At 35.3% G+C, this 17,415-nt stretch overlaps 1 protein-coding gene across 1 annotated transcript; it reads right to left on the bottom strand.

Annotated features, from left to right (window-relative positions):
- Positions 1-1,367: 1,367 nt before the first annotated feature.
- Positions 1,368-15,627, bottom strand: LOC124366305. The gene is made up of 3 exons (XM_046822745.1): positions 15,467-15,627; positions 3,953-4,077; positions 1,368-3,200 (listed from the first exon to the last, which is right to left on the bottom strand). The coding sequence occupies exons 1-3, from the start codon at positions 15,548-15,550 to the stop codon at positions 3,068-3,070; spliced, it is 342 nt and encodes a 113-aa protein (XP_046678701.1). The 5' UTR covers positions 15,551-15,627; the 3' UTR covers positions 1,368-3,067.
- Positions 15,628-17,415: the final 1,788 nt, after the last annotated feature.

Raw genomic sequence — 17,415 nt, 5'->3', positions numbered from 1 at the left:
TTACGGTTTTTCTCGTATTCTCACATTTTTTTCAGCAAACTCAAAGAAGTTTCCCATTTGAAGTAAATGAAATGTTGATCTAGATCTATATCTAAAAATGTAATAAATAATTCTTTTTTTTATTTTAACCAAGGATCATTCAAAATGATTAATTCGGTAATCTACTGAATTTATTATAATTGTATTCTTTTATACATTCTTTAAGTACTAAAAATCATAGAGACTTTTCTGAGTTCATGTTTCATGTTATATTTATACAGGACGAATTTGACTATTTAACAATTAATTTTTTTATTTAAGAGTTTCTCTTAAAATTTTGATACATTTTCACGAATTGTATATAAGCTTTTTTAAAAAAAAAAAATTTGTTTAACCTCAATAATTTTTCAAGACCAAAATTTGATTTGTAAATTTCCTTGAATGTTTATAATCGTTTAAATATTTTGTGATATTCATGTTTTTACTTTATTTTTATAAGAGTTTGATTGATTTTAGATGTTTTTAGTAATATGGCAATAAGTTTTATAGATTTTCTAATCTTCTCGGCTTTGAAGTGTTCCAGAAACAATAAATTATTATCTGCTTATAATAAAGAAGTCAGTAGTCACTGATTGTTTAGCTTCCACCAATAAAAATACAGCTCCACTCACTTGTATAAGTAGATGTGTATTACTGTCTCTTCCAGTTAAATATTTTTACTGAAGATGGTTCGCAACAACAAGGCATACACATGTTCGGCAAAACAACTGGTACTGAGTTCAAACATATTTTATAACGAGTGTACAAAACAACTTCAATAAACTAGTAATCTCATCGGTTAAATACAGCAATCACCTGATTAACTGCAACTAAACAACATTAATAACTCGATTTGTTTGTTATAAATGAGGGATGGTACTCTGTAAAACTTTCAAAATCTTTTGTTTTTGAATTAGTATAGTTTGATAATGTTGTATGGCAGGCATTGTAAAACCTCATACGATATTTTCCAAGGATTAATTTTCTAAGGACTAATTTTGAATACTCATCAGCTGAACCTCCAAACAGGGAAAAACCTTTTTCTCTCTCCACACCAAAAAGCACTTTTTGAAGAAAAGCCATGTTACATCCTCTTTTTGAAGAAAAGCTTTCTTACATCGGCTGAAAACTGTGGAACACTCTCCTAGACTATTAAAAGACTAACGAGAGATGCTCTGTAGAGGAAACTTCACAACTTCCTTGTAAACCAGCCAGTTTACACCCTTGAAGAATTCCGGGAAGCATTCTAACATCATATATTGTCAACGATATTAATTTTTGTCTATTGTCTAAAACAATAAAAGGTGATGGATGACTCAGGAAAAGGGTTGCCGTAAAGAAAACACAAGTTTGGTACGAAAATATATTGTATTAGCCTAAGATGTCGTGAAATGGCACATAGTATTGATGAGAGTAGAAAATTACAAAAGTAGCTCAACAATACTGCAAATCTGACTATCACTATCTTAGGAACGGCTATAAAAATACAATACTTTAAGGTAGGGTTTTACTCGATAATAGTCTTTATTACATTGTGTGTTCTCATATTATCCTCATATATCAATACAATGATAGGGTGTATACAACATGATTCGTCTACATACAAAAATCATCAGCTTGAGTCGGGGAATGGAGAACCGTGTACGCTATGAGCAGAATAGACACAATAAATACAAATCTTAAATGGTATGTTACACGACTACGTGAACTGAGTACAAACGCACATAAATAAGAAAAGCTGATTTGGATGCCGGCTACCTGGGTTAAAAATTAATTTCACAACTTATCCTGTATAATTTAACTGTAGTTGTAATGATTAATGCTTAGGTTGTAGTACATCATTACAATGTTCAGTACGGTTAGACATAATGTTTATCACAACACTAAGCAGACTCGTGCTGATGTATCTGATGTATTTTACATCTGAATTGTGTTTACGTCTGCAGCATATCCGCTCTTTCCAACTGATTAAGAGAGTTAAGTACAATAGTCTAACAATACTGGAAGCAGTAACTATAACTTGTAAACAAAATTTTGGTGTAAAATTTGACTCCTTTACTATCTACAAACTATCGTATACCCTTTTGAAAAGACTAAAAAACAACACGTTCACTGTAGCTATAAACTTGTACGGTTAGAAAGTTTACCGATGTTCAGCAAACGTGTCGATCTCAGAGTTTACGAGCAGCCAAATTTTACACCACGAATCTAGAATGCTCTACATAAACTAGAAGCTAGTAGTACAAAATCGAACTACATTAAATGGTATCTTAAAATAATGACATTGTAAAAAAACAAACAACTAACTACTACTGTAATAAATATAGATTGACAAGATCTGGAACTAGCCCCGACCGTCATACAGGAACATAGATAGCAGAGTCTAACACAACAGATCTGGCGTAAAGGCTCTGGACAGGGGACACTTCAGTGTTTGTGGTAGCACCTTTCGAATATTTCAGAATAAAACTACAAGCGAAGTATCACAAATTCAGGTCTACAAGGTGGTACTCATCTTCGTGAGCTACCGATAAATTTTTGTCAAAGTTTGTAATATTTGTTCTACGAAGAATTTGTTTTCGTGATTTCAGTGTAAAGTGTCAAATGTGTAATACGTCTTAGGAAGTCCAGGATGTCTTCACTTGTTATGATATGTGTTGGTACTTATAAAACACTTGATAGAATTGCAACTTTGAAGTGCTTTAGATTTTTCTGGCAATTTGAACGTTAGTTTGACACAAGTGGAGATGGTAAGTCGCGATTGTAGCGAGGAACATGTGGTCTGAACAACCACCACACTTTAGAACAAGTGAAGAGATCTTGGACTGCGTTAAGACCTAAGCGCTCATTTGTCATTTTACACAGAAAATGAAGAGCCTGTAATTTTACAACTAGTCATTACTACTCGAAAACTTCTGTTTTCACGTCAAGTCCAAAAAACCCGTCACCAAAAATCTATAAAATGTCATGCTGATAAAAATATTAAAAAGTGGCAGTTCTAGAAGGTCCAGTCTTGTCCATTGCCTTTAGTCCCAGGAGTCCAGGAGAGTTACGTGGTGGCGGCTGGAGGCTCGGTGTCGGACTCCGAAGGGTTGGCCTCGACACGGCAGCGGTAGACGTACGCGCTCACCGAGAGGTCGTCATCCGTGCGGAGGCAGGACTTGCCCTTGGGGCAGACGCACCTGAGACACAGACAGAGAGTTCAAGATGAGGAGAGCAGTAGGAGAGAGTTAGTACTTGTAGTAAAACATAAAAAATAGATGTAAAAAACATATTAAAAAACTAGTTTTTAGCCTGAAAGAACAAGGAGAAATGTTAAAGCATGGTATTGAAAACAGCAACAAAGATAAGCGGTCATTGGATTAGGAACTTTAGAGATGAAATATGGCTTTACAAATATAAAAGAAACTAAAAAGACATAATTTAGGTATTTCAGATAAAACACGATAACAGACCAAAGATTTGTTGTTTGAAATTTATTGAAATACAATTTAATATAACTTACAAAACTGAAAAAGGTGAACACTGTAGTGTGTAGGGTTTTAGTGAAATTGGAAAACACGATATAAGAATCTAGTATAGTCTAACGAAATGTATGTAGCTTTCGTGACCAATTAAGGGTTGAGAAATAATCAAGCTGGAAAGGTTACAAATATTATAGTTTGAAAGATAATCAGAAAGATTAAATAAGACGTTTCTCGATCTTGTGACGAAAAATTAGTGTTGGAGCGCTATCAGCAAAGCCGCATGTGAACCTGACGCACCGATATTCCAGGAAATTCCTGGATTATCGCAAATTCTCCTGATTGGTCGCAGCCCTGGAGGGCGGGGCTTCGCTCTCAACACTCGCTGAATGAACTGTGAAGCGATTGATTTTATCTGTTTGAAACTCTCATCTCCACGGTACAAACACATTTCCACATATGAAACTTACGTGTTCTTCATGAAGTAATCGACTGTGCGAGTAAAGGGGATGTAGACTGCCCAGCCACAGGGGTTAGCGGGGTGACACTCCTTGTCGTCCGAGCTGTTGGAGGTCGACTCTGAAGAAACGGCCCGCTGGAACAATACAGACTCTTCAGTTATCGCTCCCAGAGCGAGAGGAACCTGGGAATGTGGGAGAGAATAGAAAAACTGTGAGGTCATCGGCGAGGATAACATGAATGGAAAGGTAAGAGAGATATTGGTCACGGGGCACTCGTTATTCCTAAAATATATACTGTTTAATGAGTATCGCACAGTTTCGTTAACAGCCATTTGCTTTACTGTACAGCATCCAGTAGGGTGGTACAATTTTTCATCCCATCAAAATTTAAATCCGGAGAAAATCTCTTTTCTTGTTTAATTTTATGGATGATGGTTAAATCAATCTAAATGGTTGTTTTGTCGTAAGTATATCCAAGTCCACATTTCATATCTTTGAGACATATCTCATCTTTGAAGTGGAGGTTCCAGTGATGAAGTTCCAAATGTTTAAACGTGCACGTGGATAACGTGTTCAACTGTTTAATTTCAAGTTCCCATTCCTCTTTATCTTTACAACATGGCTTTTAAAGCCACCCGAATTGAATTGTATGGATTTGAAAATATCCCATTTTAAAAGTGGAGAGGGGTTCTTCAATAGTTATAGTAATATGCCTTCGCCGTAAAACTCCATGTGAAGTATCAATGAAACAAAGCAGAGAAGCCTCTTAAACGAATTTTTAAGAGGGTAAAGTAGTGAATGGGAAGTAATTCTAAGATACATTTGACCTTCTCTCACTAAGTAGATTGATGACTTCTCCGGTTATAGGTCTGATTACGGGACATGGTCACCTGAGGAAGCACCTTCACAGAGTTGGCATCCTTCGGGAGGATCCGCTCTTTAGAATGTGTGACGAGCAGGAGGAAACTGCTGAACACTGCTTTTTGATTGTCCTTCAATAGCAAGGGAGCGGTGTGCCATCTTTGGTAGTTTGGACAAGGGTGGTGAATTTCCCCAGGAGGACCTGATAGGTTGTTTTCGGCGGTTTGTAGAACTGCTGAAATCATAGACTGGTAGGCCTCATTGTGTGCTTCCGGGGTGCGCAAAAAGCCCTTGAGGCTTAAGTGAATGGCAATAGGCCGCCCCATAGAAGAAGAAGATACATTTTAAGGGCAATTATAAAATCCAGTATTGCAATTACTAATCCCTCAAGGTTGAATCAAAACATGCATTTGGTAAACCGATGTTTTAACACATTCCTCCAAGCTCCTAAAACACAACACTTTGGTCAAAAGTAATCCTGCAGGCTCTAGGGAATTCCCAGACAATAATTTCCCGGCGGACATGAAATGTGGGTCATCCCGGCATGTTGGAGCATTACCACAAGGAACTGGCAATGATTGAATGAGGTGTTTTAATATGCCTACTGTACTGTTGTTAGTTGTATCGAAAGAGCAGAGAAAACTTGTCACTACAGCGATAACAACTTCAGTATACTCTCCCCCCCCTTGACTAACTCATTGTGACCTTTTATCTACGCGCTTTGTACGCCAGTCGATACTTTTGCGACGTAATTGTAAGAACGTATGACAATAAAACGTGATACCATGCAGGCACGTGTTTTGCGTGGCGTTTTCATCAAACCGACAAATCTTGATCATCATCGCTATATTAATGAGTAAATCATTATGATCACTAATCTATTTATTATTCACTGAGCTTTAGGGAAACCACTGATGGGAATGGACAAATTTCATTTATGTCTATCTGTCTAATCACAAGATATCCCGAAAACGAACTTACCCATAGACTTGAAAATTGTGCATGATACTTCAGTTGTGTATGAAGAACACTGAGTTTGATGATGATGCATGTTACACCACGGCATTTAGCTGAGCGTTAGAGAATATATTTACATTGGTGTTATAAGGTAACCATGATTGCAATGAGAAAATATATCTGAAAAAATAATTTTGTAAACAAACTCAATACGGGTAGAGTACGATAAGCGGACCCGGTTTTTTTATATCGAAGTATGTAATCATCGATACCTAATATTCGCATCTAAAATTCTAGACTATTAATCGATATAAAAGTATCTATAGTCCTCTATAACAAACATATGTTTTAAATTAAAATATGAATTTAATATTTACAGTGATGAAACAAATTATTATAACCAAAATTAGGAAAACTGAAGACGACCATATTTGCTCCTCTCACAGTTACAGTTGTTTCTCTCTCACAAATTTCACATAATGGGTTTTTCAGTCCAACATGTTGAAGCCACGTAAAACATGTCTTATCATCAAAGCAATGTCGTGTAGTTTTCTAAAGTTGACTGCTATCTTAAATAATCAAATGTTACTTATGTAAAATTGAAATATTACCTTATGTTTATTATTTGAAAGTGTTTACAGCTGTTCATATAGATTATTTAAGTTAATTGTTCAAAATAATTAATCAGTATCTATTGATTATATCGAATGTTATGATTAAGTAATATCGTTTGCCAATTTCGATATAAAAAACCGGGTCCGCTTATCGTACCTTACCCCTCAATACATCCATAGAAGATTTTACACATGTGAAAATATTAACACATGTAGCCTAACTATTCCAATACATACAACATAACTTCACAGTGACTTAGTGTGTAAGACTTTTATTATTTAAACAACTTATATGAAACCCAACTTAATAAAAAATCTGAATTATAATCTAGCAAGATACAATGTCGATAAATAGTTCATAAAATATGTACATTTAAAATTTTGCAGAACACTTCATATCTATAAGAATGGGTTCTATGAATTTTTTCTTATTTTCTGTTTATCTATCTGTCCGCATGCTTATTTGAGAATGAAATTAGCTGTAGGCTTTGAATTTGTCATACAACCTCAAAGAAGACTGTTACGACACGTGTTGTGGCGCACTTCTACCTTGTAAATAGTCAGTGGAAATAAAACAAGACTTTTGAGTGAAACGCATTCTATTGACTAATTCTATTGACACATGTTGAAGACAAGAGATCTAAGACGCAATTAAATCGCATTATTAATGAATGAATTGTGTAACCATTGTATAATTAAAGACATCATTACTTCTTAATATAAACATAGACTGAGCTCGAAATAATACATAGATTTTTTGCATCCTTAAAAGAAAGCTACACAGCGCTACATCGCTTTCTATTCGAATCACTGATTCAAACGCCTAACTATCGCATTGTCAATTGATAACGATTAGTATATTGTATTGCTATTTATTACAAAATACATTTATCGCTGGTTTGACGGCAATTGGAAATAATAATACACAAGTCCAAACATGCAATATCATTTTTACGAACTTTAACTGCGAAAAATTGTTCTTTCAAGTGCAAAAAATAACCAAATTGGTAACAACATTAGACTTAGAGAATGTTAAAATCGTCGGATTTTAAAATCAGTATACTAAAGAGGTACTCCCAGTCTACCAAACACAGTTTGGGTTTTTTTGGAAAGGCAGCATAAGGGAACGCTTCTGAAGCGTTGGGAACTTCTAGTACAAAAGTTTTCTCAGAATTATAGGTTAGAATGGTGGTGAGCTACATGAAACATTTTAGCCTCCTTCTAAGAACCGAAATAATAAAGGCCGGAGATAATTATGTCAGTGGCTATAAAAAGCAGATCGAATATCCGTGCCGCCCAGACGAGACACAAGATGGCGCCAAAATACTTCGCCAGACCATCTGCAAGTCAAGGTCATGTTTACTACGCAGTGGTCACGTGTTTTGCTCATTCAGGCAGCGCTGGCTGACTAAACCCAACAGCCGTTATCTCTCCGTGGAATGTTGTTTGCCCTGCTGTTTATTTTCTGACCACATTTTTCAATCAGATGGGAGCCCATTGTTTATCCTTTGTTAAATCTGAAATTATTCAGTTACTTTTGTTTGTTCGGATAATTTTACCCGTGTATTTGATTTGATTACGCGCAAAATTTAGTTTCAGTGGTGAGTTTCTATTTAATGTCAATTAGAACAATAGTTAATTTAGTATATAAATTCATAACTGACTATTATGGTACAATGTTTAGAATCAAGTTTCACTAGGAAATATTTTTCTGGAGAACGTGTGGTGTTAGTTTTATTATCGTACGATAGCGTAGACTATACGATGACCCAACCCCAAGGTTATCTAAAGTGAGAAGGTTAGATAGTAGTAGACATGCGTCATGTCAACCCTTCGATTTATCATCAGTTTTGTGAATTACATTAGACAAAATCACTGGCATAATTTAGAGCTCTGCTTATGTATTGTAACTACACATTTCCAATACAGTTATCATTCCTTGATACCTTTATCGTGCATTATGACTCCGTGAAAGATAATGGGACTTTGTATTATTCGGAGGTCACTATTTTTGGAAGAGTATTTCTCACTGAGGACCTAAAAAACTACAATATTGGAAAGAACAGACTTTATTTGACTTACTGTGAAAATTGCATGCCATTATGTCTTTCGGTTCTTGTTTCTGGCTCTCAAAAGGAAGCCATGTCGGCGAAAAGCACACTCTGTCCCTATCTACTACTTGTTATTACGCGATATAAGTAGGTATATAGATTAGATTATCATAAATATGTTACTTGTAGTACCTACCAAACTTAAAGATAAGCTTTATGCTCACGTGATCTGAGCTTAATTTACCTCGAGGGATGATTTTTTTTTTTTATTAGAACCCGCATTGATGGGTACTTTCCCGACCTCAGATCAAGAGCTAGATCATCCAACGTGATTTGACGGAAAAGTTGGATGATCTGGGACGTGATCTGAGGTCGGGAAAGTACGTCTCATTTTCGCGCACCAATAAATTTATTACTATCTATATTTTTATTTTGACACATATAAGGAGTTAGAGCATATTTTGTCACCGCAGTGACCGAAGGAGTTGACTGGTAAAAATGGCCTAATTTGTATTGGCTTATTATTCCAAAATATGTTTAGTTTTTTATAAAACAAGTTTAAGAACCGTGTAAAGTGGTGTTTAATCTGGGAAAGTATATTTTCACAACCCAGCGTGCTTAAAGACATTCAAGATTTAAATATTTGAATACACTGGTGCCCATCAACTAAAAACAGCCCCCGCGGCTCCCGAGCAAGATCCGCCCCTGGACGAAAGGTGCACCGCACCTGCACTATTATCCACGGCAATGCCGGGACGAGAGAGTAAGTAAACGGTGCCTGCAACTGCAATCTGCAATAATTGCAGGTTGCAGTAACGGAGGCTGAGGTCATTCTAATGGTGGAAAGGCCGACCGACAAATGTTGATCTGTCTGACTTCTCTCTGGATAACAATATGAAGAAATCGGACGCAGGCCTATTAGTTCCTTTTACGGGTTATCCAACGGTTGTGTTACGGCACTGTAAATGTGTATGAATCAGCGAATCGTCTCTTGCCCATTTCTCTAAGTTCAGGGAATCTAGATGGACGTCTACTGCAAAGGTGCGATTGTGTCAGCAGCGGACTTCAATCAATCGTTTACTGTACTGTAGTGGATAACGTTGATCCTTACCCCCATTAAAAAACTAATCTAACACCATTAGAACGCCCATTAAACGTTAAACACTCTTATCTATGCTATATAACACGCTTGTGGAAACGATAACTGTCCCAAAATAGCGCAAACAAGTTGAAACTTGATACAAAAATAGAATTTTATATACGTCACGGCTAAGTTCGTTGACCAGCTTGGTAAGCCATTTCGTTTCATTAAGGCGGCTGTTGAGAAAATGAGAAAAAATCATAACTCCGTAATTTACTGACCTAGAGAAGAAGTGCCCTGGAAAGATTAAAACAGTTTATAAACTTTGTGTTATTAATGTTTTTGTATCTCGAACTCCTTTAGAGATGTCGTGTACATGTGAATCCCATAAGAGATCCAAATCACTGAAAACTGCAAAAAGAAGCGCTGGAAGTTGAAATTTGGTACAAAACTGTATCTAATAACCATTGGCTAGCTTAGTTCACTATTTCGTCCGAATATGGCGGCTCTTCAAATGATTAAAAATCATAACTCATTTATATATGGATCTAGGGGGGGGGGAATTAAGATTGGAAATAACATTTTATATACTTTTTATTATTAAAAAGCGGGTTTCAATATGGGGACATGTAAATTCATAAAAAGCCTAAGATTTTGGTGTTTCTGGACCTGTTAAAAGTATCGAAAAATATAAAGTTCTCTTAATGTTTAAAGGTTAACATTGTTATTATACGGCTAAAATCAAGATGGCCACCATCATAGCTAGCCCCATAGAGGAAGAAAACCAGAATTACTTACTTGGCAATTTCTGAAATATGATTTGAATAAAATTAAAAAGAAAGGAACCTACGAAAATAAATGTTTTTGAGACGCATGACGTTATTGCAACGGATAGTGAACACGAACGTGAACAGTCCCCTCCACCCATCCTTCTCTTGGTGAACTTCTCAACCAAAGATAGAGAACACGAACGTGAACAGTCCCCCTCCACCCATCCTTCTGTTGGTGAACTTCTCAACCAAAGGTAGAGAACACGAACGTGAACAGTCCCCTCCATGCATCATTCTCTTAGTGAACTTCTCAACCAAAGGCAGAGAACACGAACGTGAACAGTCCCCCTCCATCCATCCTTCTCTTGGTGAACTTCTCAACCAAAGGCAGAGAACACGAACGTGAACAGTCCCCCTCCATCCATCCTTCTCTTGGTGAACTTCTCAACCAAAGGCAGAGAACACGAACGTGGACAGTCCCCCTCCATCCACCCTTCTCTTAGCGAACTTCTCAACCAAAGGTAGAGAACACGAACGTGAACAGTCCCCTCCACCCATCCTTCTCTTGGTGAACTTCTCAACCTAAGGTAGAGAACACGAACGTGAACAGTCCCCCTCCATCCATCATTCTCTTAGCGAACTTCTCAACCTAAGGTAGAGAACACGAACGTGGACAGTCCCCCTCCATCCACCCTTCTCTTAGCGAACTTCTCAACCAAAGGTAGAGAACACGAACGTGAACAGTCCCCCTCCATCCATCCTTATCTTAGTGAACTTCTCAACCAAAGGTAGTGAACACGAACGTGAACAGTCCCCCTCCATCCATCCTTCTCTTAGTGAACTTATCAACCAAAGGCAGAGAACACGAACGTGAACAGTCCCCCTCTATTCATCCTTCTCTTAGTGAACTTCTCAACCAAAGAAATTGATTTATAATCATTTATCGTTGTTGGAGCTGTAAAGATTGAGAATTGAAAAACAATTTTAGAGGTGTTCACGTAAACTATTTACACGATGTTTTTAGTAAATTACCAGGATGGTAATTTGTCCATTGGTAATTACCAAGATAGTATAAATTATGTCAAGGTTTGTGATTTAGGTTTTATGAATATAATTCGTCAGACTCTCTAACAGCTTGGCTCGCCGTATGACCGAGGCTCGTCAGGCTACAACCTGTCACATTTCACACATGGGCGGCCGATGATTCCTGTAGAGATTTAGTTACGTCAGCCTCTGCTCGTGTGGGGCTTGTTTACATAAATAGACTTTCAGCCTCGGACACAAGGCGAGGAAATATTCTTTAGTCGCCACGTTATTGCTATGTTTGTTATTGCTATGTTTGTCATTGCTATGTTTTGTTATTGCTATGTTTGTTATTGCTATGTTTGTTATTGCTATGTTTGTTATTGAACTCTCTCTGCAACAATTAAGACTGCCACGAAAATCCATAGAAATATAAAAACCCTTAATATTGGTTCTACATAATACATCATGTATTATTTTTTAATCAGACAAAATTGTTAAGGTTATGTTTCCCTATACCTGTTTTTTTATTTACTCAAAATTTCAGTTGTAAGCCTAAAACACTAAAATATTTCTTTTTTACTACTAAAAATTTCAGTTGTACGCATAATACACTTCAATATTTGCTTTTTTTGTTTTTTTTACTCAAAATTTCTGTTGCAAGCCTAAAACACTAAAATATGTCTTTATTATTCAAACTTTTAGTTGTACGCATAAGACACTAAAATATTTCTTTTTTACTACTCAAGATTTCAGTTGTACGCATAAAACACTACAATATTTGCTTTTTTTGTTTACTCAAAATTTCTGTTGCAAGCCTAAAACACTAAAATATGTCTTTATTACTCAAACTTTCAGTTGTACGCATAAAACACTACAATATTTGCTTTTTTGTTTACTCAAAATTTCTGTTGCAAGCCTAAAACACTAAAATATGTCTTTATTATTCAAACTTTCAGTTGTACGCATAAAACACTAAAATATTTCTTTTTTTAATTACTCAATTTTTTAGTAGTACGCCTAAAACACAAAAACATTTGTATTTTTTAATTCCTCAAACTCTTAGTTGCACGCCTAAAAACACTTAAATATTTGTTTTTTTTTAACTATTAAAACTATCGGTTGTAATCCTGAAACACTAAAATATTTTTATTAATCATTGAAACTTTCTGATGTAAGCCTACAAACACTTAAATATTTAACATCATCACTACATTTAGAACATACAAACCAATAAAACTTTTATTTTTGTGACGCCTTTCGATAAACACACCACAAATTGTAAAATAAAATTGTGATGTGTCTGACGAAGATAGCCCTGCTATCGAAAGGCCTCACAAAAATAAAGGTTTCAAGTATTGGTTTGTATGTTCTAAATTTAGTGATTAAGTTAATAAAATCCAATAGAAGCTTCTTCTTCAACTTAAATATTTGTTTTTTTTTTTATTACTCAAACTTCCAGTTGTAACCCTAAAAATTTCAAAGGTGCCTATAATTAATCGTCTCTTAAAAATGAAACTTTTTCCAAAGCTTATGTCTAAAAATAAGAAATGTAATTATCAATATTGTCATGACTGTACAAAAAACAAGATTGCAACTGACGAGAACACTGAGAGGTGTAAAAAAACAAACAAAAACACGTGTCGACCTAACCTAACACCTTGGCAAGCAGGATCGTGGAGGCGTAAATCTCTGACCTCAAGTAACTTTACTCGGCTAAAACATCACACATAACTGCGTTTCCGAAATGTGTGCAAGACCTTGTATAACTTTATATGAGAAAAATGTACGTAGAACGTTGCAGTATAGGTGCCGTAGATTTGCTACAATTACAATGTGAATCGTTGAGCATTTCAGTCGCACAAGTAGCATGTTTCCAATTGGGAGATTTTAATAATAACGAATAGAGTCAAAGTTTAGTTTTAGCTTTTTGATGTGGATTTTTCCAACTTGTCACCCAGGGCAATGCCTAATTTGGCAGTGGTTGATGGCAGAAGGGGGAGGGAGGAGTCACGGGCAAAACGAGCTGATGTAACTCACGGGCGAACTACGTAGTTACCTCGATATCACCGCCCGTGTGCCAAGAACAGAACAAAATACTAAAAATATAACTATTAGTTATGTAACCGAACTATTTTTTGGGGAAATGTAGATAATACTACTTACTTTAGCTTAATTCAGTACGAAGATAAATAATAAAAATCTAGAATGCTGTCCAGTATTATACTGTTCAAATGCTATAGACCTAATAACTATACATACGAGATTCGTAAAATTGGGTAAACTGATGAACTGATTAATATATTTTTCAAAGTGCATGACAGAGCATTGGCAAGTTGAAATATGTTAGGTTTGGATCTTTAAGTCAAAAAGGTGGTTTCGTAAATTTGCCTTCCACACATGTAAGCATTAATTAAGATCAAACGTGCCGGACTTATTTTATTTTAAATTACAGTTTAAAGTTATATGTCATGTTTTCGTAACTTTTAATTTAATAATTTTTTCTCAAGATTTAATGTTTTAGCCGAAAAAGAAACTATTTCAAATATAATTTTATCAATTTTGATTTCATTTTCAATTAGTCACACAGACTGAATCCTTCATGAAGTTGTAATTCCAAAACTCTTAAATTTTTCATTTTGTAAAATCCAAGTGTTGGTAACACTGAAAATTTGGTCAGTTACACAAGAAATCAGTAACAATGCGATTGATCTGCAATCTGATCTCTTCCTCATGTAGATAAATAGGGTAACACATAACTAAAATCTAGGTTAAACCAAGCAAACAATACCTAGAGTATAGTCATAGCGCGAGTTCCCTCGTAGTTTTAATCACCTGAGGAAGAGATCAGATTGCAGATCTCAAAACGTAGTGATAATTAATTTTTCCATCGCCAAACAACGACAAAATATGCCAAAAAATCCTGCTAACTGCTAAATCCTTCTATCGTCAACAACATTCTTGCAATAAATGAGACAGTGATATCGTGATACGATACGCGTGGTTATTATGATTTTGATCAAATGCTCTTAAATTAAGAAATGTCTCCAGATTAATTTTATTTAATAATTTTAAGTTTGAATACGTTTTTTTCCATATTTGTTAAATCCAGAAAATTAGTATTTTGTATGCATGGTGTATTTTTGTATTAAATATATAGACATTTAAATTAAACTATCACTATGTCATTAGGCCTAGCATACAATTGTTGAAATAACATCTGCATAAGAAGTATTTCATAAATATTTAATTTAGGAGTATTCTTAAAAGACAATTTATAACTATTGGAAACCAACCTGCCTTTAGTAGAAATTGCATAATACTAGTAGGCAAAAACAGTACGTATTGTATAAAGTGAGAAAAACATATGAAAAATTGTATATGTTTTTATCTTAAAATTACAAAGGAAATCCTAAAATCATCAAACCGGTCTAAATATATATGGTTTGTCGTCACTTGATTTATGTATTATACTTATGTGTTCAAAAAATAATATATTTTATTAATTATTTGTTAATTCGAATTTTAATACCTGTCTTGCCAATAACTGTTTTCCAATATTGAGCGAGTTGTAATATTGTTCTCCATAATTAATGTGTAATTAAAATATACACGAGTTTCGTTTAAGTAAAATAAGACTAATTACATTTTAGGATACACTTACAGTATAAATTTAATAAAACATAACTTTGATATAACTCAATACAATTGTAAATGTGTTACATTATATAAACATATTTAATCAAAGAAAGAAGAATACTAGAAATATGTTGTAAATTTAAGTAATTCGTTAATATTTTAATTCACAGGCTAACAAAGCTTTAGTTGGGATTTAATTAAAATTAAAATTGTTATAGGTAATTCATAAACGTTAACAATATTATTTGGCAGCAAGAACGTTCTACACAGTAATGTACATACTTATGTATGTTCATCACTGACTGAAGTACAGAATCGAAAAATGTTCTGTTTTATCGCGATTTGTTTAAGTGATTAAAATCACTTGTCATGGTTCTGGATAATTTCACCAGACAAATATTGTGTGTTATTCTAGAGTATTTATTATGAAATGAGAAATTTCATAGGATTAAACTTATCTGATGTAATTTTAAACAGGTTAACTCTCGCAAAAAAACTCATTACTTCAGTAATAGAATTTCCTTTACCTTGGACACTTCGACGGAGGCCGAAGAGACCACCGTGACGAGGAGTACAGCGGCTAAAGACAGCCGGATAACTGAAGACACCATCTCGGACACCGGAAGGTTCAGGTTCACACTACAAGATCCTCTCTAGGCTATGACTGAACGGTCTACTCAATGGTTGAATATATAGAGCGAGTCTCTTGCGGGGAGGGGGGAGTAGTTGTAGACTGAGCGGCACCGCCCCCTCCCCGCGTCAGGATCAGCTGATCCTCTCTCACTCACTCAGTACAGTTTCCGTTTCCGTCAGGTCTTCAACGGTCGACAACGTGAACTCGGGGCGACCTTTCCAAGAACGGTCCAGCCCGTCTTCCGCGCAGCAATTTACTCCGCCGGCGCGGCACGAGTTGTCATTAACAGCGAATTAACATCATTAACCAATTCCAGTTAAAAACTAACTTGTCACGGAATTTTGGCAATTTCCAAGCATGTTTTCAATTTCAAAGAAATTGATTTTGACTCAATCAATAAAATAATTTCGTTTAATAACGTTTGTATAATTCTTTCTTTATGTCATTGCCCATAGGTGGTTTGAAAAGTTTTACGGCCAGCGCTATAAATATACAACACAAAGTTTCGAGGATTGAAATCTACTCTCTTCCTCAGGTGTAAAAAAAACCTTAATACAAATACATGCACTTATATCTTTTTTTGAGTGGCAGCTACACATTTTAGGGTTTAAAAAAGTAAAGGATGTATTATTTTACCAGGTGAAGTTAAAGCTAAGTCTGACTGTTGAAACGTTTGGAATAACCGCTTAAAGGTGACTTCCGAACCACCACCAACGGCAGGGCAGGCGGGCTGCTTGCAAGGACAGGATCGCTCAGCGGTCACTCATCCAAGCAGCAGCCACGCTCGACATCGCTTGATTCGGTTATCTTGCGATAATCGTTGCACCCACTACACTGCACCCTTGGTATTACGTGGTTGTTTATATATTATGATGTTTTACAACTGAAGAAAGGGGTAGATTTAAACCCTCGAAACGTCGTGTTATACATTTTGTATAATAGTGTACAGTATTAATTACAAACTATTATGCAATAGTTTCATTGTTATTATAGTATAAACGGTAGGTAATTTTTTTAACAGTTTTAACAATGTATCTTTGATGTATCCTACATTTTACTACCTATCATAATAAGGCGGGCACTCTGTACTTTTCCAAACGTCCCAATTCGATCCATTGTTTATTCTGTACCTACTACAAAGAAGTTTTTATTTATATTCTAGATTGCAACATTTTAGTTTATACATGGCCAGAGAAATGAGAAAGTGTACAAAAGTAAATATAAGTTACAGCTGCGTTATCATAATACGTAGCCAAAGCAAATAAAAACAACAACATTGATTATTCAACCAAGTGAGGTACATATTACATCATCGTATGTTTACATCACACTCTGTTAGTCGTCTTTGGCTTAACCGCGAGAGAAACATCACAGGGTTTATATAATTAACTCCAAAATATCGGGTTATCCATAATAATTAATATTAAAACAAGAAATTAAAGCCTTTTTTAAACATTTATTTTCTAGGCATGTGTTTCAGCATTAAGACATATTCTGTAGTGTAAAATGTAATAACCTCTGAAACAAATAAATAACTAATCAAATAAGTAAACATACACGAATGGAAAATTTAGACGTGTATTAAATTTATAAACGCACTTGGAATAAACGTCTCCAACCATATTTTAGTTGAAGATTCTATCTTGTAGTTCTCAACAGAGAAACGCCAATCCAAGAGGCAGAAATCTGGGGAACAAACTGAAAACGTGGCCAGGACAAAAATTGGTGGGGGAGGGGATGTGGTCAAAAGGAAATTGGAGGCCTTCCCCGGATACATTCAATTTTTAGAAACTTTCAATTTTAAGAAGGAAAATAGTGAGTTTTTCGCAAGATTCTTTAGGT

Source organism: Homalodisca vitripennis, chromosome 7 (assembly GCF_021130785.1).
Source record: "Homalodisca vitripennis isolate AUS2020 chromosome 7, UT_GWSS_2.1, whole genome shotgun sequence".
In the NCBI taxonomy this organism is placed as follows: Eukaryota; Metazoa; Arthropoda; class Insecta; order Hemiptera; family Cicadellidae; genus Homalodisca; species Homalodisca vitripennis.
Note: the sequence above shows the minus strand (reverse complement) of the source record. Positions and strands in the feature narration are given on the sequence as shown.